We start from the raw sequence: 20,868 nt of genomic DNA, 5'->3' as shown, positions 1-20,868 counted from the left end.
ATGGTCCCATCCCGGTGCTAACGTGTCTCGTTCTTTCCACTTGTTCAGGTTCTGGGCATTAAAGTAGAAACCAAGGTACAGTGATGCCCTGAGTGAGCTGCTCTCTGCTCTGTCTGCTCCTCTGCCTGCTCTTGCTCCTGCCCCTGTGCTGCTCTCACAGCACTGCCCTGCCTCTTGGCACTGCGGGAGCTGGAGGAGCCTCTGCTCCCCCATCCTCTGTGCAGGACCAGTGCCCAAACGTGCCCAGACCCAGAGGAGAGGGGAAGAGAATGAGGCTTTTCCTAGGCTGAAACACAGGGACATGGAATGGGTCCTATAGGACATGGGAGCTGCTCCAGCTCCAACCCTGCCGGGGCAGGGACCCCTTCCATTGGAGTAGGATGCTCCAAGCCCCTGTGTCCAACCTGAGCACTGCCAGGGATGGGGCAGCCACAGCTGCTCTGGGCACCCTGTGCCAGCACCTCAGCACCCTCATAGGGAACAGCTTCTGCCTCAGAGCTCAGCTCAGTCTCCCCTCAGGCAGGTTCAAGCCATTCCCATTGTCCCATCCCTGTATCCCTTGTCCCAAGCCCCTCTCCAGGTTCCCTGCAGCCCCTTTAGCACTGGAGCTGCTCTCAGGTCTCTCTTGTCCAGGCTGCCCCAGCCCAGCTCTCCCAGCCTGGCTCCAGGGCAGAGCTGCTCCAGCCCCTGCAGCATCCCCATGGCCTCATCCGGCCTCATCCCAGCAGCTCCAGGTCCCTCTGGTGCTGGGGTCACCAGAGCAGAATCACCTCTGCTCTCACACGAATGCATCTTTCTATCTTGCTCTATTCAAAGGCTGAAGGGAAATCTGCCTTTATCCATGCTGAGCTCTGGCCATGGGCTCTCCTGGGCTCCACTAATGCCTTTTCCTTCTGGGCTCCGTGGTACTAACAGCTTCTGCACCTCCAGCACCCAGCTGGGACCCCCCAAACCTTCCCTGGCCCCTGCAGGGATGAGGGGAACACATTGGGTTGTGATCCCTCCTCATGTCACTGGTCTGTGCAGGAGGAGCTGCTCCTGGCATCCTATGGAGCTGCCCTGAGCATCTGTGTCCTATGGGGCTGCTCTGATGGGGAGAGCCCTGCAGTGGTATCCACATCCCTTGTGCTGCTGGGGGTGAGGATGCTGCTCTCTATGGCAGCAGGGATGGGGTCCTGGTGCTCCCCAGCCACCAGAGAGCCAGGATAGGGATGAAGAGCAGGGAGCAGAGCCCCCACAGGGCCAAGGCTCAGCCTGAGCTCTGGTTTCCATGCAGGGAGGCTGGGCTGAGCTCAGGTGTGGTTAAGCCTGGTGCTCAGCCTGGGTTGTGCCCTCAGGACCTGACGCTGAAGCTCTGCCTCATCCGGAGCATCTGCATGATCAGCCAGGCCATCTGCAAAGGGGGCAAGTGTGGGGACTTCATCTTCTCCCGCAAGGCTGAGCTCGTGGCCCACATGGTGGTAAGAGAAGCATGGGGCTGGTATGGGGGTACCCAAGCCACAGCATTGGGGGTTCCATGGGGCTGGAGCTGTGCTCCTGAGGGATGGCTGGGTATGCGCTGGCCTTGGTGAGCCCCATCCCCGTGTGTCTGCTGGGCCCCATAGCTCTGCCCTTCCAGCATGGGTTGGTGCCAGCGATGCTGCTGCATCCCCATGGATGCGCATCCCAGGGCATGGGGTGGTCCTGCAGCATTCCAAGTGTTGGGATAACAGCTCCCGGCTCGCTGAGCTTCCCAGCAGCCACACAGCAAACCTGCCCCATGGCTGGCATGGGATGGGGCTGGATGTGGCCATCACCATCACCTTGTGCTGCCCTGCAGGAGTTCATGAAGGCAGAGCCCCAGGACACGCTGCGGACGCCGGTTCGGCAGCGAGCCATGATCACCTGCACGTACCTGGTGTATCCTTCCAGTGCCCCCATCCCAGTGGGAATGATGGAGCCTCAGCTCTCCCTGCTTCAGCCCTTGGTCTGATGGTGCTGCCCATGGGGGTGTTAACAGAGCAGTGCCAGGCGTGCTGGACCTGGTTGGAATGGCTGGGAAGGATGCTCCCATAGCACTCCCATAGGGCTCCCATAATGCTGAGTGATCCACGTTGCTTCCTTAACCCGGGATCAGCATCCTGGAGCCCCACTTGAGTGACCCTGACCGGACAGAGCTCATTGACACGTGTCTGGCTGGAGTGCTGGCGCTTCCACCGCTGGAGCTGGCCAAGGACAGGGAAGAGAATGGCACCGATGCCATTCCTAAGGAGGTGGGAATACCCAGGGCAGGCAGGGGGATGCTCTACAAGGAGCAGGAATACACAGGTTAGGCAGGGGGATGCTGTACAAGGAGCAGGAGTACACAGGACAGGCAGGGGGATGCTGTACAAGGAGCAGGAATACCCAGGACAGGCAGGGGGATGCTGTACAAGGAGCAGGAATAGCCAGGACAGGCAGGGGGATGCTGTACAAGGATCAGGAATAGCCAGGACAGGCAGGGGGATGCTGTACAAGGAGGAGGAATACCCAGGGCAGGCAGGGGGATGCCTGAGGGGAGAAGGGCCCCTTCCAAAGGGAGCCATAGGAAGGTAGCAGCTGCTCCTGCTATGGTTGAGTGCTCCATCACCCGCTGCCAATGGGGCTCCTGCAGCCCATGGTGCTGGAGCAGCCCCTGTGGGTGCTGTGCCCAGGTGAGGAGCAGCCTGGGGCTCCCCCTGCTTGGTGGTCACAGGTATCTGGCCTGGAACTGGGATTAAGAATTCCCTTTCTGCTTCTCTCCCATCCTGTGCAGCTTCAGGGCTTTGGAGGTTGCAGAATCCCAGCCATGGGATGGGTTGGGATGGAGGGAGCTCAAAGCTGCTCCAGCTCCAACCCCTTCCATGGAGCAGGATGCTCCCAGCCCCTGTGTCCAACCTGAGCCCTGCAGGGATGGGGCAGCCCCAGCTCCTCCCTTCAACCCCTTCCATGTCCCAGCACCCTCATGGGGAAGAACTTGGCACAGGTCACAGCCCCACTGTGCCCATTCCCAGCCTGCTCCCAGTACTTCCAGTGCAGGTGATTCCCACCCTGGGTTTCAGTCCCTGCTCAGCTGGAGGTGGCTGGACCCTGGCACAGCCTGAGGTGCATTGGGAACGTGCACCCATGGCTCTGGGATGCGGCGCAGCCCCTGACCCATCTCTGCTCCATAGGTGCTGTATGGTGACACCATGGATGCCCTCAAAGACCTGCTGAAGAGCCTCCTGCAGAGGAACCTGACCCCCCATGGGCTCCAGGACATGTTTGCGGTGGGTGCAGCCCTCTCAGGTGCCTGCTTAGAGGTCCATGTGCCAGCATAGCCGGTGCTATGGGTCCTGGCTTCTCCGTGTGACCCTCAGCATCCTGCACACAGCCTGGTTGGGACAAGGTCCTTATGGGCCTCTGTGTCCCCACTCCTCTTGCCAGGCTGGCTCAGGATGTCTCTGTTAGCATGGGATGCTCTGACCACAGCCCCATAGGCAGTGGGGTGGCAGGGCCGGTTCCTGCCGCCTGCAGACCCCATTGGTGCCCATGGCAAAGGGGCTGAGCTGCTCCTGCCCTTCCCCATGCCCTCCCCTACAGCATTTAGGGCCATGGATCAAGTCGAGCAAGGACCACGAGCGGCAGCGGGCGGTGGAGCTCAGTGCTGCACTGTTGGACTTCTACCTGAGCGCATTGAACGTCAGTGTGAGTGCCCCCCAGCCCCGGGCCCCATCCTGCCCCACTGGGCTCTATGGGCTTAGGGGGTGCTGAGCCCCTACCTGGGGTCCCGTCTGTCCCCACAGACTGTGACCCCCTTCTACAACCTCAGCGTCCTCCTGGCACTGTTCTCACCTCGCTGCTCGGATGCGGTGGTCGATGTCCGTCTGCATGCTGTGGACTGTGTCTGCTGCCTGCTCTACATCCAGCTCTGCTATGAGGGTGAGTGAGCACCAGCACCATGGAGATGGTGCCTGGCTCCCTGCGGAGGGGCATGTCCCATCCATCCATGTGTGTGATAATGGAATACCCCATGGGATTGGGTTGGGATGAAGGGAGCTCAAAGCTGCTCCAGCTCCAACCCCTTCCATTGGAGCAGGATGCTCCCAGCCCCTGTGTCCAACCTGAGCCCTGCAGGGATGGGGCAGCCCCAGCTCCTCCCTTCAACCCCTTCCATGTCCCAGCACCCTCATGGGGAAGAACTTCCCAAGATCCCATCAACTCTTCCCTCTCCCAGTCGGAGCCGTTCCTGCTCCTCCCATCCCTGCATCCTCATCCCGGTTCCCTGCAGCCCCTCCAGGCTGCAGGCACAGCCTGGGATGCTCCTTTGGATGCTCCCAGCCCCTGTGTCCAACCTGAGCACTGCAGGGATGGGGCAGCCACAGCTTCTCTGGGCACCCTGTGCCAGCGCCTCAGCACCCTCACAGGGAACAGCTTCTGCCTCAGAGCTCAGCTCAGTCTCCTCTCTATCAGGTTCAAGCCATTCCCATTGTCCCATCCCTGTATCCTCATCCCAAGCCCCTCTCCAGGTCCCCTGCAGCCCCTCTGTGCTCTCCAGGCAGGGGCAGGTTTGAGCCTGACGTTCCTCCTGTCTCCAGGAGAGGTCAGTCCTCCACTTCAGATGGAGGCACTGATACAGGCGAAGCCCTCAGCACCACCAGAGGGTTTCCATGGGCATGGCAGAGCCAGCCAGGCTGGATGAGACCTTTAGGATGCTCTGGTCCTGCTCTCCAGAGCAGCACCAGCTCCTCTGCCCCCTGAGCTTCTTGCTCCTCTATAAGCTGGACCAGCTCAGGGTAAAGCCCAGCTCTGCAGCACGTGGAGGTCTCTGTGGGATGCAGGATATGAGGATACAAGGAATGCTGCTCCATGACTGCTCCCTCTTGGATACAGGCTTCGCCCGGGACCACAGGGATGAGATGGTGGAGGGGCTGAAGGCTCTGAAGCAAGGCCTGGAGGACCCTGACTTCACTGTCCTCTTCCACACCTGCAACAACATGGCCATGGTAAGTGCAGGGTGAGCCCAGCGTGGCCTCTGCAGTGGGGCCTGCAGAGGATGTGGGGCCTCTGGGGTGCTCAGCCCCATGGGGAAGCTGCAGGTGCCCTCATTGGTGTCAGGGATGTCCATGCACATAGGGGTTCCTGCCTGGCTGGGCTATGGGGCAGTGTGGCCATTCCCAGGTCTGATGCACAACCTGAGCTCCAGGGTATCCGGTGATGCTGATGGTACCATCAGCATGGTGCTGGTGGCATCCTGCATCCTTCAGGGCTATGGCCTGACCCTCCCTTATAGAATCATAGGATCATGATGGTTTGGGTGGGAAGGGGCCTTAAAGCCGTTCCTCCTCCTCCCATCCCTGCATCCTCATCCCAAGCCCCTCTCCCGGTTCCCTGCATCCCCTTCAGGCTCTGGAGCTGCTCCCAGCTCTCCCCTTCTCCAGGCTGCCCCATCCCAGTTCTCCCAGCCTGGCTCCAGTGCAGAGCTGCTCCAGGCACTTACTCCATCACCTCCACATCCCCTTGCACTGGGGACCCCAGAGCTGCCCCCAGCATCCGAGTGGGATCCCACAGGAGCATCCCCTTGCAGTGCTCATCTCCCCCATGCTCCCTGCAGGTCGTGGGCAAGCGCATCCCTCCGGACCAGCTCCTGAGCCTCCTGCTCGCCCTGTTCGAGGGGCTGGTGGATCCCGACAGGAACTGCTCCCGAGCAGCCACCGTCATGATCAACTCCCTGCTCAAGGAGCGTGGGGCTGTCCTGCAGGAGAAGGTGAAGTGAGCTCCTGGCCTTGGGCTCCAGGCACCTCTCGGTGCCTCCTATGGGGCTGTGGGCCCCCCCCGGGTGTAGCCACAGAGATTCCCATTGGCAGCTCCAGTGCTGATTTACTGGGAGCACTGGGATGCTCTGTGATGGGCTGGGATGCTCTGTGATGGGCTGGGATGCTCTGTGATGGGCTGGGATGGGCTGGGATGCTCTGTGATGGGCTGGGATGCTCTGTGATGGGCTGGGATGCTCTGTGATGGGTTGGGATGCTCTGTGATGGGCTGGGATGCTCTGTGATGGGTTGGGATGCTCTGTGATGTGCTGGGATGCTCTGTGATGGGCTGGGATGCTCTGGGATGAGCTGGGATGCTCTGTTATGGGCTGGGATGCTCTGTTACAGACTGGGATGCTCTGGGATGGGCTGGGATGCTCTGTGATGGGCTGGGATGCTCTGTTATGGGCTGGGATGCTCTGTGATGGGCTGGGATGCTCTGTGATGAGCTGGGATGCTCTGTGATGAGCTGGGATGCTCTGTGATGGGCCGGGATGCTCTGTTATGGGTTGGGATGCTCTGTGATGGGCAGGGATGCTCTGTGATGGGCTGGGATGCTCTGTGATGGGCTGGGATGCTCTATGATGGGCTGGGATGCTCTGTGATGGGCTGGGATGCTCTGGGATGGGCAGGGATGCTCCAGAAGGCTCAAGGCCTTGGTGGGATATCCAGCATAGTGAAGGGTCCATCTCTGGTGGAGAAGGGAGGTGTTTAACCCCTGTATCAGCAGTGGTTGTTGCAGGAACCCTTGCCCCAAGGCCAGGTTGGACACAGGGGCTTGGAGCATCCTGCTCCACTGGCAGGGGTTGGAGCTGGAGGAGCTTTAAGCTCCCTTCATCCCAACCCATTCCATGATCCCATTGTTCTGTGGGTGCTGTCACTTCTCCATTGGGGGAGCTTTGGTGGCCTCGCTCTGCTCTCAGGGTGAGGAGCTCACTCCAGGAGGGCTGAGGCTCCCTGGAATCCTTCCCAAGCTCCCTGCTCCTCAGGGCCCTCAAGCACCCTTTAGGTGGATGTACTGTCCCTAAACTCCATCTGAACCTGCCCTGGTGCAGCTTGAGGCTGTTCCCTCTTGTCCCATCCCTTGTTCCTTGGGAGCAGAGCCCCTCCTGGCTCCATCCTCCTGCAGGCACTTGTATGGAGCCATCAGGTCCCCCCTGAGCCTTCTCTTCTCCATCTGAACCCCCCAGGTCCCTCAGCCCTTCCCCATCACCCCTGGGCTCCGGGCCCTGCTCCAGCCCCATTGCCCTGCTCTGGCCCCATCCATCCCCATTGCCCTGCTCTTGGCCCCATCCAACCCCATTGCTCTGCTCCAGCCCCATTGCCCTGCTATGGACCCATCCAGCCCCATTGACCTGCTCTGGCCCCATCCAACCCCATTGCCCTGCTCTGGCCCTGCTCCATCCCCATTGCCCTGCTCTGACCCCACTCCAGCCCCATTGCCCTGCTCTGGCCCCATCCATCCCCTCAAGGTCTCTCTTGCAGTGAGGAGCCCACAACCAGACCCAGTATGTCCCAGTGCTCAGCCTGATGCCCCTGTCCCTTCTTTCCACAGGTCCCAGACATCATGAGCATCATCCACAGCAAGCTGGAGGAGGTGGATGAGGAGCACATCCGCAAGGCTGCCCAGCAGACCGTTTACATCCTGGCCTCCCAGCACAAGAGCCTGGTGGTCTCCAGCCTGCTGGGCACTGCTCTGCCCTTCGACAGGTCCTGCCTTGCTCTGCAGGCTCAGCCTGCGCCTGCTCTCCTGCTCCTGGGCTTGGCCTAAGCTGTGCTTAATCTCTGGCGCCTTGCTCCAGTAATGGGATCCAGCTGGAATTCCCCTGTGGAGCAATGGGGCTGCCTGCAGCCGGAGCTGCCTTCCAAGGGGGAATTGCTGGGCAGCAAAGCTGGCTCTGGAGAGCAGAGTGTGGCACCTTGGGGTGCTCAGTGCTGCTTTATGGGGCAGGTCCCATCCTGCCAGGCTGCTGAGCTGGGGCCAGACCCAGGCTGAGCCTTGAGCAGCTGGGGCTGCCCCATCCCTGGGGGCTTGGAGCATCCTGCTCCAATGGAAGGGGTCCCTGCCCATGGCAAGGATTGGAGCTGGGGGAGCTTTAAGCTCCCTTCATCCCAACCCAGTGGGTTCCTGCCCTATGTGATGTGGTCATTGCTCCTCACCCTTGTTCCACTGTGATGGGTGATGGGACCCCAGTGTTCCCTGGCTCAGGGAGGGCTCCGGTGCTTCCCTGGCCAGCACCCGGTGCCAAACCTCCCTCCTGTCCTCTCCTCCAGCCACACGTGCACCATGTGGAGGGCTCTGGCCACCGAACCCACCCTGACCTCACAGATCCTGGAGCAGCTCCTGGAGAAGCTGAACAGGGATGTGCCATACAAGGAGAGCAAATGCTTCCTGCTGGGCAGCGGCTCGGAGCGCATCGCTACCCCCCTGCCCCTGGCTGTGAGTATCCCAACCCCATCCCGGCCCCTCTGAGGGTCCCATTCCCCACACCTGGAGCCTTCCCTTGTTCCCTTGGCTCGGGAAGGGGGTTGCCGGGCTCTGGGAATAACACCTCGCCCTGGAAGTGCCTCTTAGAGCCAAGGCACCGGCTCGTAAAGTGCAGGTCCCCGAGGGCGAGAGCTTTGCCTTTGATCCCTCTGGAAGCTGGGATGCAGCTGCTGGAGCCAGCTGTGCTCATTCCTGCTGCTGCAGCTGCTGTGCTGGGGGCTCCCCTCCTGCCCTGCTCCTGCCTCCATGGAGCATCCATTGCATGGGCCTTGTCCTTCTGCCCTGACAATTCCCGAGTCCTGGATCTGCTCCTTCTCCCCCAGGGGCAATGTCAATGCTCCCCTGGCCGGGAATACCGAGCTTCCTAAGGAGCAGCTCCAGGAGAGCTGCAGTGGGATGTGGAGAGGATCCTGGAGCGATCTGGGATGAAGGGAGCTTAAAGCATCCTCAGCTCCAACCCCTGCCGGGGCAGGGACCCCTTCCCCTGGAGCAGGATGCTCCAAGCCCCTGTGTCCAACCTGAGCACTGCCAGGGATGGGGCAGCCACAGCATCTCCATTCAACTCATTCCAGCACCCTCATGGGGAAGAACTTCCCAAGATCCAGTCTCAGTCTCCCTCTGTCAGATTAAATCCATTCCTCCTCATCCCATCCCTACAGGTTAAATCCATTCCCTCTCGTCCAATCCCTCCATCCCCTGTCCAAGCCCCTTGCTTCCCTTTCCCTTCCCTTTCCCTTCCCTTTCCCTTCCCTTTCCCTTCCCTTTCCCTTCCCTTTCCCTTCCCTTTCCCTTCCCTTTCCCTTCCCTTTCCCTTCCCTTTCCCTTCCCTTTCCCTTCCCTTTCCCTTCCCTTTCCCTTCCCTTTCCCTTCCCTTTCCCTTCCCTTTCCCTTCCCTTTCCCTTCCCTTTCCCTTCCCTTTCCCTTCCCTTTCCCTTCCCTTTCCCTTCCCTTTCCCTTCCCTTTCCCTTCCCTTTCCCTTCCCTTTCCCTTCCCTTTCCCTTCCCTTTCCCTTCCCTTTCCCTTCCCTTTCCCTTCCCTTTCCCTTCCCTTTCCCTTCCCTTTCCCTTCCCTTTCCCTTCCCTTTCCCTTCCCTTTCCCTTCCCTTTCCCTTCCCTTTCCCTTCCCTTTCCCTTCCCTTTCCCTTCCCTTTCCCTTCCCTTTCCTTTCCCTTTCCTTTCCTTTCCTTTCCTTTCCTTTCCTTTCCTTTCCTTTCCTTTCCTTTCCTTTCCTTTCCTTTCCTTTCCTTTCCTTTCCTTTCCTTTCCTTTCCTTTCCTTTCCTTTCCTTTCCCTTCCTTTCCTTTCCTTTCCTTTCCTTTCCTTTCCCTTCCTTTCCTTTCCTTTCCCTTCCTTTCCTTTCCTTTCCCTTCCTTTCCTTTCCTTTCCTTTCCTTTCCTTTCCTTTCCTTTCCTTTCCTTTCCTTTCCTTTCCTTTCCTTTCCTTTCCTTTCCTTTCCTTTCCTTTCCTTTCCTTTCCTTTCCTTTCCTTTCCTTTCCTTTCCTTTCCTTTCCTTTCCTTTCCTTTCCTTTCCTTTCCTTTCCTTTCCTTTCCTTTCCTTTCCTTTCCTTTCCTTTCCTTTCCTTTCCTTTCCTTTCCTTTCCTTTCCTTTCCTTTCCTTTCCTTTCCTTTCCTTTCCTTTCCTTTCCTTCCCTTTCCCTTCCCTTTCCCTTCCCTTTCCCTTCCCTTTTCCTTTCCTTTCCTTTCCTTTCCTTTCCTTTCCTTTCCTTTCCTTTCCTTTCCTTTCCTTTCCTTTCCTTTCCTTTCCTTCCCCTTTCCTTCCCCTTCCCCTTCCCCTTCCCCTTCCCCTTTCCTTCCCCTTCCCCTTCCCCTTCCCCTTCCCCTTCCCCTTCCCCTTCCCTTCCCTTCCCTGGATGCTGCAGGAAGCCCAAGCCCCCCCGTCCTCCCCTGACATCTCCCATCAGCCCAGGGCAGCTCCATGCTCCGTCTCCATCCCTGCTCCCGTCTCTCTCCACAGGCCACGTGTGCTCTCCATGAGCTCATGTCTGCTCCGGAGTCTGGCCCCGCTGTGCTGGGGCTCTATGCCCCCCTCTTTGTGACCCTGCTCCTGCGCCTCAGCTGCTCTGTGGGTGTCCAGCTCCCCAAGAGCCTGCAGAGCCGGGACAGGAGGAGCAGCAGCAGCAGCAGCCTCCAGCCCTGCAGGTACCGGATGGGGGAGACGGAGCACTGGGGGCTGAGCGTGGGGAGGGATGGGGTGCAGAGTGTGGGGGTGACAGCATGAACCCTGCTATGGGTGACAGTGTGAGCCCCTCTATGGGTGACAGCCTGAGCCCTGCTATGGGTGACAGCGTGAGCCCCTCTATGGGTGACAGCGTGAGCCCCTCTATGGGTGACAGTCTGAGCCCTGCTATGGGTGACAGCCTGAGCCCCTCTATGGGTGACAGCCTGAGCCCTGCTGTTGGTGATAGCCTGAGCCCCTCTATGGGTGACAGCCGGAGCCCCTCTATGGGTGACAGTCTGAGCCCCTCTATGGGTGACAGCCTGAGCCCTGCTGTCGGTGACAGCCTGAGCCCTTCTATGGGTGACAGCCTGAGCCCTGCTATGGGTGACAGTGTGAGCACTGCTGTTGGTGACAGCCTGAGCCCTGCTATAGGTGACAGCCTGAGCCCCTCTATGGGTGACAGCCTGAGCTCTGCTATGGGTGACAGCCTGAGCCCTGCTGTTGGTGACAGCTCTGCTTCCAGGAGGGAAGCAGGATACAGCCAATGTTTTGACTGCAGAGTGTCTCGGTCATATGGAATCATGCAATAGTTTGGGTTTGAAGGGACCTTCAAGCTCTTCCATCTCCAACCCCTTGCCATGGAGCAGCTGCTCCAAGCCCCTGTGTCCAACCTGGCCTTGAGCCCTGCCAGGGATGGGGCAGCCCCAGCTTCTCTGAGCAACCCATTCCAGTGCCTTGGAACTGGATGAGCTTTATGGTCCCTTCCAGCCCACCCATTCCCTGCTCCTGTCATCATTCCCTGTTGCTCTGAGCTGTGGCACTGTTTGACCTTGGGATCATCATCAGCTCCTGGGTGTCTCCCGTGCCAGGCCATGCGGGTGCCCTGGTCCCCTCCATGGGGCTGCACCCACAGTGTGGTGGGCTCAGGGAGCACAGGTCCTCACCCTCCCATGGGCTGGGGGGTGTAGGGTCTGCTTCCATCTATTCCCTGTCCCTGTATGGCTCCATTCACCTTCCCCATGTCCTGGTGGCCGCTGTGTGCCCATAGCTCTGCCATAGAGCACTGGGATCTGTGGGGCTGGGGGGCAATGGGGCCAGAGGTGCTGCATGGAGCCCTCGGAGCTGCCTCTCCAGGCTCCTGCCGGCAGCCAGGGGCTGCTCTGGAGCTGGGCTTGGAGCAGGCTCTGCTCCGGCTTCCTCAGCATCCTAAGGGAATTCCCAGACTCCAGCTCGTTCCAGGCTATTCTTAGTGCAGGGAGAGGAAAACAAAGGCTGCAGGAGCCCACAGAGGCACCAGGGAAGCAGCAGAGACCTGGAAGGGCTTGAGCAGCGTTTGACAGCTCATTTCTCACACCCCAGTGGTGAGGAAAGGACAGGGCCGTCCCCATGCAAAGACACTGGAGCTGTGTCACTGGGAGCAGTGCTCCCGTTTGCTGTGGATCCATGGTGGGCTCTGCCTTAGGATCATGGAATGGGGTGGGATGAAGGGAGCTCAAAGCTGCTCCAGCTCCAGCCCCTTCCATTGGAGCAGGATGCTCCCAGCCCCTGTGTCCAACCTGAGCCCTGCAGGGATGGGGCAGCCCCAGCTCCTCCCTTCAACCCCTTCCATGTCCCAGCACCCTCATGGGGAAGAACTTCCCAAGATCCCATCAACTCTTCCCTCTCCCAGTCGGAGCCGTTCCTGCTCCTCCCATCCCTGCATCCTCATCCCAAGCCCCTCTCCCTGTTCCCTTCATGCTCCAGAGCCTCTCTCAGGTCCTACTGTGGGTGCTGGGCTCTGGGCAGTGTTTGAATGGGGCCGTGTATTGGGATGAAGTCAGCTCCTGACCCCCTGGAGGAGGTTGGTTGTGCCTCATCCCGGGTGCCCTCCGGTGCCGGCACCGACATTCCCTGGTGGCACTTCCCATGTCCCCTCCATGCTCTCCATGTGGATCCCCCCATTGGAGCGATGCTCCTGCTGCTGCTGTGGCTTTGGGCTCAGCTGCCAGACCTGGTTCTCCTCAGGCTCTTCCCACTTCCCCACTCCTACAAGGGCTGATCCCAGTCGGACCCGGTGCCATAACACAGGGAATGCTGCAGGGAACTCGAAGCAACCGGTTGCATCCCAGGGCAGGGGCTGAAGGAGCCAGAAACAGCCACACTTCCTCCAGCAGCATCTGGATAACACAGCACCAGGGACACGGACCAGAACCTGCTGAGCTCCATGCATGGGATTGGGGCTGGAGGAGCTTCCCTCTTGCTGGTGCAGGCTCCTGTCCGGAGCACCGAGGCCATTCCAATAGGGAAGCAGCAAGAGGTCCTGGTGTGTGAAAGGCCAATGTGCCAAGCTGGAGGAGCAGGGGAACCAGCAGCTCTTTGGCACCACATCCCACAAGTGGGATTCCCCATATCCTGGATCCCTCACATCCCAGAAGTGGGATCCCCCATATCCTGGATCCCCCACATCCCACAAGTGGGATCCCCCATATCCCAGATCCCTCACATCCCACAAGTGGGATCCCCCATATCCAGGATCCCCCACATCCCAGAAGTGAGATCCCCCATATCCCGGATCCCCCACATCCCAGAAGTGGGATCCCCCATATCCCAGATCCCCCACATCCCAGAAGTGGGATCCCCCATATCCAGGATCCCCCACATCCCAGAAGTGGGATCCCCCATATCCCGGATCCCCCACATCCCAGAAGTGAGATCCCCCATATCCCGGATCCCCCACATCCCAGAAGTGGGATCCCCCATATCCCAGATCCCTCACATCCCACAAGTGGGATCCCCCATATCCCGGATCCCTCACATCCCAGAAGTGGGATCCCCCATATCCCAGATCCCTCACATCCCAGAAGTGAGATCCCCCATATCCCAGATCCCCCACATCCCACAAGTGGGATCCCCCATATCCCGGATCCCTCACATCCCAGAAGTGGGATCCCCCATATCCCGGATCCCCCACATCCCAGAAGTGGGATCCCCCATATCCCAGATCCCTCACATCCCACAAGTGGGATCCCCCATATCCCAGATCCCCCACATCCCACAAGTGGGATCCCCCATATCCCGGATCCCCCACATCCCACAGGTGGGATTCCCCATATCCCGGATCCCCCACATCCCAGAAGTGGGATCCCCCATATCCCGGATCCCTCCTGCTGATGGAGCCTTGGCCTTTGCCTGGTGGAGCTGGTCAGGATTACACTGAAGGGACTTCATTCTGGTCCTCATGTCTTACCCCACTGGTGATGCTGCTCCCTTGGCATCACCGCAGTGGGTACCACATGGCACCGGTGTCCTCAGGGAGGGAGCAGAGCTCCTGCATCACTGCTCCTGGATGCTCTGGCCTTCAAATCCCTGCTTGATCCTCAGGGGGTTGGAAAACCCACAGGGAATGGAGGGAATGGGGGGGGGGGGGCCTGAGGAGCAGCACTTGGGGGGCTGGGGGGGAGAACCCCCCATGTGCTGGGAGCAGCAGCTCCGGGAGGGGATCCTTCAGCTCCAGAGCCTGGAGGGGCTGCAGGGAACTGGGATGAGGATGCAGGGATGGGACAATGGGAATGGCTTGAACCTGCCCGAGGGGAGCCTGAGCTGAGCTCTGAGGCAGAAGCTGTTCCCTGTGAGGGTGCTGAGACTCAGGTTGGACACAGGGAATGGATCTCCCTGCTCCATGGAAGGGGTTGGAGCTGGAGCAGCTTTGAGCTCCCTCCATCCCATCCCAGTCTGTGCTCTGGGACCAGCGTATGGCTCTGTGCGAGCTGATGCCGGTGTCCGTGGCTGCGTATCCATGAACCCCCTGATGGATGGGGGGGCTCAGCCTTTGTCTGACCGCGGGATGTGGAATTCCAGCCTGGTCCCAGGAGCTGGTTCCAATATCAAAGTCATTTCCTGGCCGCGTGTTGGATCCTGAGGCTTCATCCTCTCTGAATGCCGGAGCGAGCTGGTGAAGGTGAATATGATCGTTTGGCAGGAAAGGAGCTTGGAAGAGCTGGAGAGGAAGGAAGTGTCTATAGGACACTGTGGAAAAAGCAGAGCTTGGAAATGAGCCGCTTGAAGCAGCTCCGGTTGCGTGGGGGCTTAACCCCTGCACTCACTGCTGTGGGGATGGGGCTGGCACTGGGAGCCTTGGGGATAACGGAGTGGAGTGGGAATCGCAGGGGGCTGTGCTGGGAGCCACTGGTGAGCACTGGGATCGTGTCCATAACCTGGTGTGAGGTTCATGGGCCTGGGCTGTGCATGAGCATCCTGCAAAGGGTTTGGATGCTGTTTGCTGGGGCCGCAAGGGAATGAATCCCAATGGAGCTTCCTGGGATACATCATCCAGAGCAGGGAATCATGGAGGCACAGGAACAGGGACCGGGAACTGCCTGGATGGTGGCACTCAAAGAGCTGTGCCCAATGGCTCAGTGTCCAAGTGCAGAGCAGTGATGAGCAGTGCTCCTCAGGGATCAGGGCTGGGAATGGCCCCATTCAACGTCCTTGTGCCTGAGGAGCAGCACTTGGGGGGCTGGGGGGGGAGCAGCCCCCCATGACCCCATCCCTGCAGGGCTCAGGTTGGATACGGGGGCTCGGAGCATCCTGCTCCAATGGAAGGGGTCGGAGCTGGGGGAGCCTTGAGCTCCCTCCCACCCAATCCAGGCTTTATTCCCTCTCCTTAAGTGATGTTTTCTTTGTGTGTGTGGCAGAGACTTTCCCTTCGCTTCCATGGAAGGCTGGGATCCATCCATGGCTCCCATTCGGGCTGTTGTGACAGGATAACGTATGTTTCCCATATGTTGCTCTGCGCTCGCAGCAAAATAATCCCTGCCTATAAAATCTTAAGGCCAAAACCCCTTTGTTAGAGTAGTTCTGGGCTGCTTTCCCTGCAGCCCGTTGTGCTGGATGGGGTTCAGGACACACGTCAGGGCTAGATGAAGTAGCGCTGAGCTCTGGGCTAAAGCTCTCTCATAACTCATCCCAGGCTCAGGCACCCGCCTGGCCCCGGCCCAGGAGCTGCTCCTGCTGCTGCTCTATGGCTGCCAGATGGGCTGCAGGCAGGACAGGAGCCTCCTAAGCCTGACCTAATCTAACCTGACCTTACCTAACCTAATCTGTGGCTGCCAGATGGGCTGCAGGCAGGACAGACAGCTGCCTAAGCCTGACCTGACCTGACCTAACTAAGCCCAATCTAACCTGACCTGACCAAACTTAACCTATCCTAACCCGACCCAACCTGATCTAACCTGACCTGACCAAACTTAACCTATCCTAACCTACCTGGCCTAACCTGACTTAATCTATCCTAATCTGACCCAACCTAATCTAACCTGACCTGACCAAACTTAACATATCCTAACCTGACCTAACCTAATCTAACCTAACCTGACCTAACCTGACCTGACCAAACTTAACCTGACCTAACCCAGTCTAACCTGACCTGACCAAACTTAACCTATCCTAACCTACCTGACCTAACCTGACTTAATCTAATCTAATCTATCCTATCCTAACCTGACCCAACCTGATCTAACCTGAACTAATCGAATTTATCCTAACCTAACCTAATTTAACCTATCCTAACCTAACCTAACCCAACCTAATCTAACCTCTCCTAACCTAACCTAATTTAACATAACCTATCCTAACCTGACTCAGCCTAATGTGACCTCACCTAACCTGACCTAAACCAACCTAACCTAACCTAACCTGACCTAATCTAACCTAACCCAACCTAATCTAACCATAACTGATCCTAACCTAACCTGACCTAACCCAACCTAACCGATCCTAACCTACCTGACCTAACCTAATCTAACCTAAGCCAACCTAAACTAACCTGACCTAATCTAACCTAACCCAACCTAATCTAACCTAACTGATCCTAGCCTACCTGACCTAACCTAACCTAACCTGACCTAATCTAACCTAACCCAACCTAATCTAACCTAACTGATCCTAGCCTACCTGACCTAATCTAACCTAACCCAACCTAACCGATCCTAACCTACCTGACCTAACCTAACCTGACCTAACCTAGCCTAATCTAACCTAACCAATCCTAACCCAACCCAACCTACCTGACCTAACCTAACCATAACCGACCCTAACCCAACCTGACCGATCCCATCTAACACCAGTGTCCCCCCGCAGCACCGCGGTGCAGACGCTGAAGGCCATGCTGGTGCGGGGGGGCAGCGAGGAGGTGGTCAAGGCCATGGACAGCACCGGAGCCTGGGACCTGATGGTGACTCCGGAGCGGCACCACGATGGGATCACGGTGCTGGCCGGGTGAGGAGCTATACTGGGAGCACTGGGAGGGGAGCACTGGGAGCACTGGGAGGGGGGCACTGGGAGCACTGGGAGGGGGGGCACTGGGAGCAGCGATGCTCCGGCATGGGGCTAATGCTGCTGCAGGAGCTGCACTGGGAGCACTGGAAGGGGGGCACTGGGAGCTGCGATGCTCCGGCATGGGGCGAGCGCTGCTGCAGGAGCTGCACTGGGAGCACTGGGAGGGGGGCACCGGGAGCAGCGATGCTCCAGCATGGGGCCAATGCTGCTGCAGGAGCTGCACTGGGAGCACTGGGAGGGGGGCACTGGGAGCAGTGATGCTCCAGTATGGGGCTAATGGTGCTGCAGGAGCTGCACTGGGAGCACTGGGAGGGGGGCACTGGGAGCAGCGATGCTCCAGCATGGGGCTAATGGTGCTGCAGGAGCTGCACTGGGAGCACTGGAAGGGGGGCACTGGGAGCAGTGGTGCTCCGGCATGGGGCTAATGGTGCTGCAGGAGCTGCACTGGGAGCACTGGGAGGGGGCACTGGGAGCAGCGATGCTCTGGCATGGGGCTAATGGTGCTGCAGGAGCTGCACTGGGAGCACTGGGAGGGGGGCACCGGGAGCAGCGATCCTCCGGCATGGGGCTAATGCTGCTACAGGAGCTGCACTGGGAGCACTGGGAGCGGGGCACTGGGAGCAGCGATGCTCTGGCATGGGGCTAGCGCTGCTGCAGGAGCTGCACTGGGAGCACTGGGAGGGGGGCACTGGGGCACTGCTGCTCCAGCATGGGGCTAATGCTGCTGCAGGAGCTGCACTGGGAGCACTGGGAGGGGGGCACTGGGAGCAGTGATGCTCCGGCATGGGGCTAATGCTGCTGCAGGAGCTGCACTGGGAGCACTGGGACGGGGAGCACTGGGGCACTGCTGCTCCAGCATGGGGCTCCTCTCCAGGCTGCCCCATCCCAGCTCTCCCAATCTGGCTCCATCCCCTGCAGCAGCCCCGTGGCCTCCTCTGGCCTCTCTCCAGCAGCTCCACGTTCTCCCTGTCATCCAAACCTTTACTTCCCCATCCCATTGGAGCTCCTGCTCCTTGTTCCCTTCTAACCAAGGGATGACACCAAAAGGTCTTGGCTGGAAGCTCCTTTTTCCCTTCCCTGCTGCTGCAGTGTCCTTGCAGTCCATCAGGGATCGCAAAGGGACCGATCCCTATGGATGGCACTGATCCCTATGGATGGTACCGATCCCTATGGATGGCACTGATCCCTGTGGATGGGACCGATCCCTGTGGATGGCACCGATCCCTGTGGATGGTACCGATCCCTATGGATGGCTCCTATCCCTGTGGATGGTACCGATCCCTGTGGATGGCACCAATCCCTGTGGATGGTACCGATCCCTGTGGGTGGCACCAATCCCTGTGGATGGTACTGATCCCTGTGGATGGCACCGATCCCTGTGTATGGCACCGATCCCTATGGATGGGACCCATCCCTGTGTATGGCACCGATCCCTGTGGATGGGACCCATCCCTGTGGATGGCTCCGATCCCTGTGGATGGTACCAATCCCTGTGGATGGCACCGATCCCTATGGATGGCACCGATCCCTATGGATGGCACCGATCCCTGTGGATGGCTCCGATCCCTGTGGATGGTACCAATCCCTGTGGATGGCACCGATCCCTATGGATGGCACCGATCCCTATGGATGGCACCGATCCCTGTGGATGGTACCGATCCCTATGGATGGCACCGATCCCTATGGATGGCACCGATCCCTGTGGATGGCTCCGATCCCTATGGATGGCGCTGATCCCTGTGGATGGCTGCTGGCCTCTGCCTGTCCTTCCATGGCATCAGGCAGCAATTGACGGCCGCAGCCTGTGGTCGGGTCTGGTGAAGCTGGTTCAGCCAAGGACCTGTCTGTCCCTCCACCCAGTGCCATTAATAGCTCTTGGATGGCTGCAGAGCAGACAGCAGATTGGGATTTTCCAGTGTTCCCAACAAACGGAGCCTCCCAAACACTGGAGAGGCTCATCCACAACAGGAACTGACCCTGCTGGCCAAGGGCTGCTGCTGTGCACCAGGCTCGGTCCTGCCCCTGCCGCAGCACAGGCAGGAGGGGATGATGCCAGCCCAGGGACACCGGATCCTCAGTGCTGGTGGCTGCGGCTGCTTATGCAGGCAGGGGGTGGAGATGCAGGCAGAGGGTGTAGGGGTGAAGGTGCAGGCAGGGGGTGCAGGGGTGTAGATGCAGACAGGGGGTGCAGGGGGTGAAGATGCAGGCAGGGGGTGCAGGGGTGAAGGTGCAGGCAGGGGGTGCAGGGGTGTAGATGCAGACAGGGGGTGAAGATACAGGCAGGGGTTGAAGATGCAGGCAGGGGATGCAGGGGTGAAGATGCAGGCAGGGGGTGCAGGGGGTGTAGATGCAGGCAGGGGGTGCAGGGGGTGAAGATGCAGGCAGGGGGTGCAGGGGGTGAAGATGCAGGCAGGGGATGCAGGGGTGAAGATGCAGGCAGGGGGTGCAGGGGGTGTAGATGCAGGCAGGGGGTGCAGGGGGTGAAGATGCAGGCAGGGGGTGCAGGGGGTGAAGATGCAGGCAGGGGGTGCAGGGGGTGAAGATGCAGGCAGGGGGTGCAGGGGGTGAAGATGCAGGCAGGGGGTGCAGGGGTGAAGATGCAGGCAGGGGGTGCAGGGGGTGAAGATGCAGGCAGGGGGTGCAGGGGTGAAGATGCAGGCAGGGGGTGCAGGGGGTGAAGATGCAGGCAGGGGGTGCAGGGGGTGAAGATGCAGGCAGGGGGTGAAGATGCAGGCAGGGGATGCAGGGGGTGAAGATGCAGGCAGGGGGTGCAGGGGGTGTAGATGCAGGCAGGGGGTGAAGATGCAGGCAGGGGTGCAGGGGGGGGAGATGCAGGCAGGGGTGCAGGGGGGGGAGATGCAGGCAGGGGGTGCAGGGGTGAAGATGCAGGCAGGGGGTGCAGGGGGTGAAGATGCAGGCAGGGGGTGCAGGGGTGAAGATGCAGGCAGGGGGTGCAGGGGTGAAGATGCAGGCAGGGGATGAAGATGCAGGCAGGGGGTGCAGGGGGGGAAGGTGCAGGCAGGAGGTGAAGATGCAGGCAGGGGGTGCAGGGGTGAAGATGCAGGCAGGGGGTGCAGGGGTGAAGATGCAGGCAGGGGGTGCAGGGGTGAAGATGCAGGCAGGGGGTGAAGATGCAGGCAGGGGGTGCAGGGGGGGAAGGTGCAGGCAGGAGGTGAAGATGCAGGCAGGGGGTGCAGGGGTGAAGATGCAGGCAGGGGGTGCAGGGAGTGAAGATGCAGGCAGGGGGTGAAGATGCAGGCAGGGGGTGCAGGGGGTGAAGATGCAGGCAGGGGGTGTAGATGCAGGCAGGGGGTGCAGGGGGTGTAGATGCAGGCAGGGGGTGCAGGGGGTGAAGATGCAGGCAGGGGGTGAAGATGCAGGCAGGGGGTGCAGGGGTGAAGATGCAGGCAGGGGGTGCAGGGGGGTGAAGATGCAGGCAGGGGGTGCAGGGGTGAAGATGCAGGCAGGGGGTGCAGGGGGGTGAAGATGCAGGCAGGGGGTGCAGGGGGGTGAAGATGCAGGCAGGGGGTGAAGATGCAGGCAGGGGATGCAGGGGTGAAGATGCAGGCAGGGGGTGCAGGGGTGAAGATGCAGGCAGGGGGTGCAGGGGTGAAGATGCAGGCAGGGGGTGCAGGGGGTGAAGATGCAGGCAGGGGGTAGATGCAGGCAGGGGGTGAAGATGCAGGCAGGGGGTGCAGGGGTGAAGATGCAGGCAGGGGGTGAAGATGCAGGCAGGGGATGCAGGGGGTGAAGATGCAGGCAGGGGGTGCAGGGGGTGTAGATGCAGGCAGGGGGTGTAGATGCAGGCAGGGGGTGAAGATGCAGGCAGGGGGTGCAGGGGGTGAAGATGCAGGCAGGGGGTGCAGGGGTGAAGATGCAGGCAGGGGTGCAGGGGGTGAAGATGTAGGCAGGGGGTGCAGGGGTGAAGATGCAGGCAGGGGGTGCAGGGGTGAAGATGCAGGCAGGGGGTGCAGGGGGTGAAGATGCAGGCAGGGGGTGCAGGGGTGTAGATGCAGGCAGGGGTGCAGGGGGTGAAGATGTAGGCAGGGGGTGCAGGGGTGAAGATGCAGGCAGGGGGTGCAGGGGGTGAAGATGCAGG

General features: G+C 59.9%; 1 protein-coding gene across 1 annotated transcript in view; it reads left to right on the top strand.

The window, feature by feature from the left end:
• The window catches only part of MROH1 (maestro heat like repeat family member 1), a 58,942-nt gene that overhangs the window by 26,120 nt on the left and 11,954 nt on the right, over positions 1–20,868 (top strand). Inside the window, exons 23-35 of the mRNA XM_034064335.1 lie at positions 49–75; positions 1,338–1,460; positions 1,820–1,899; positions 2,117–2,252; positions 3,171–3,266; positions 3,580–3,684; positions 3,783–3,918; positions 4,870–4,982; positions 5,591–5,743; positions 7,345–7,499; positions 8,064–8,229; positions 10,251–10,435; positions 16,572–16,709. Coding sequence (XP_033920226.1) covers positions 49–75; positions 1,338–1,460; positions 1,820–1,899; positions 2,117–2,252; positions 3,171–3,266; positions 3,580–3,684; positions 3,783–3,918; positions 4,870–4,982; positions 5,591–5,743; positions 7,345–7,499; positions 8,064–8,229; positions 10,251–10,435; positions 16,572–16,709 — 1,613 coding nt within the window. The remainder of the gene's footprint in view (positions 1–48; positions 76–1,337; positions 1,461–1,819; positions 1,900–2,116; positions 2,253–3,170; positions 3,267–3,579; positions 3,685–3,782; positions 3,919–4,869; positions 4,983–5,590; positions 5,744–7,344; positions 7,500–8,063; positions 8,230–10,250; positions 10,436–16,571; positions 16,710–20,868) is intronic.

The sequence above is a fragment of the Melopsittacus undulatus genome, chromosome 1, assembly GCF_012275295.1.
Source record: "Melopsittacus undulatus isolate bMelUnd1 chromosome 1, bMelUnd1.mat.Z, whole genome shotgun sequence".
Classification (NCBI taxonomy): domain Eukaryota; kingdom Metazoa; phylum Chordata; class Aves; order Psittaciformes; family Psittaculidae; genus Melopsittacus; species Melopsittacus undulatus.
This window is presented reverse-complemented; position numbering and strand designations above follow the sequence as displayed.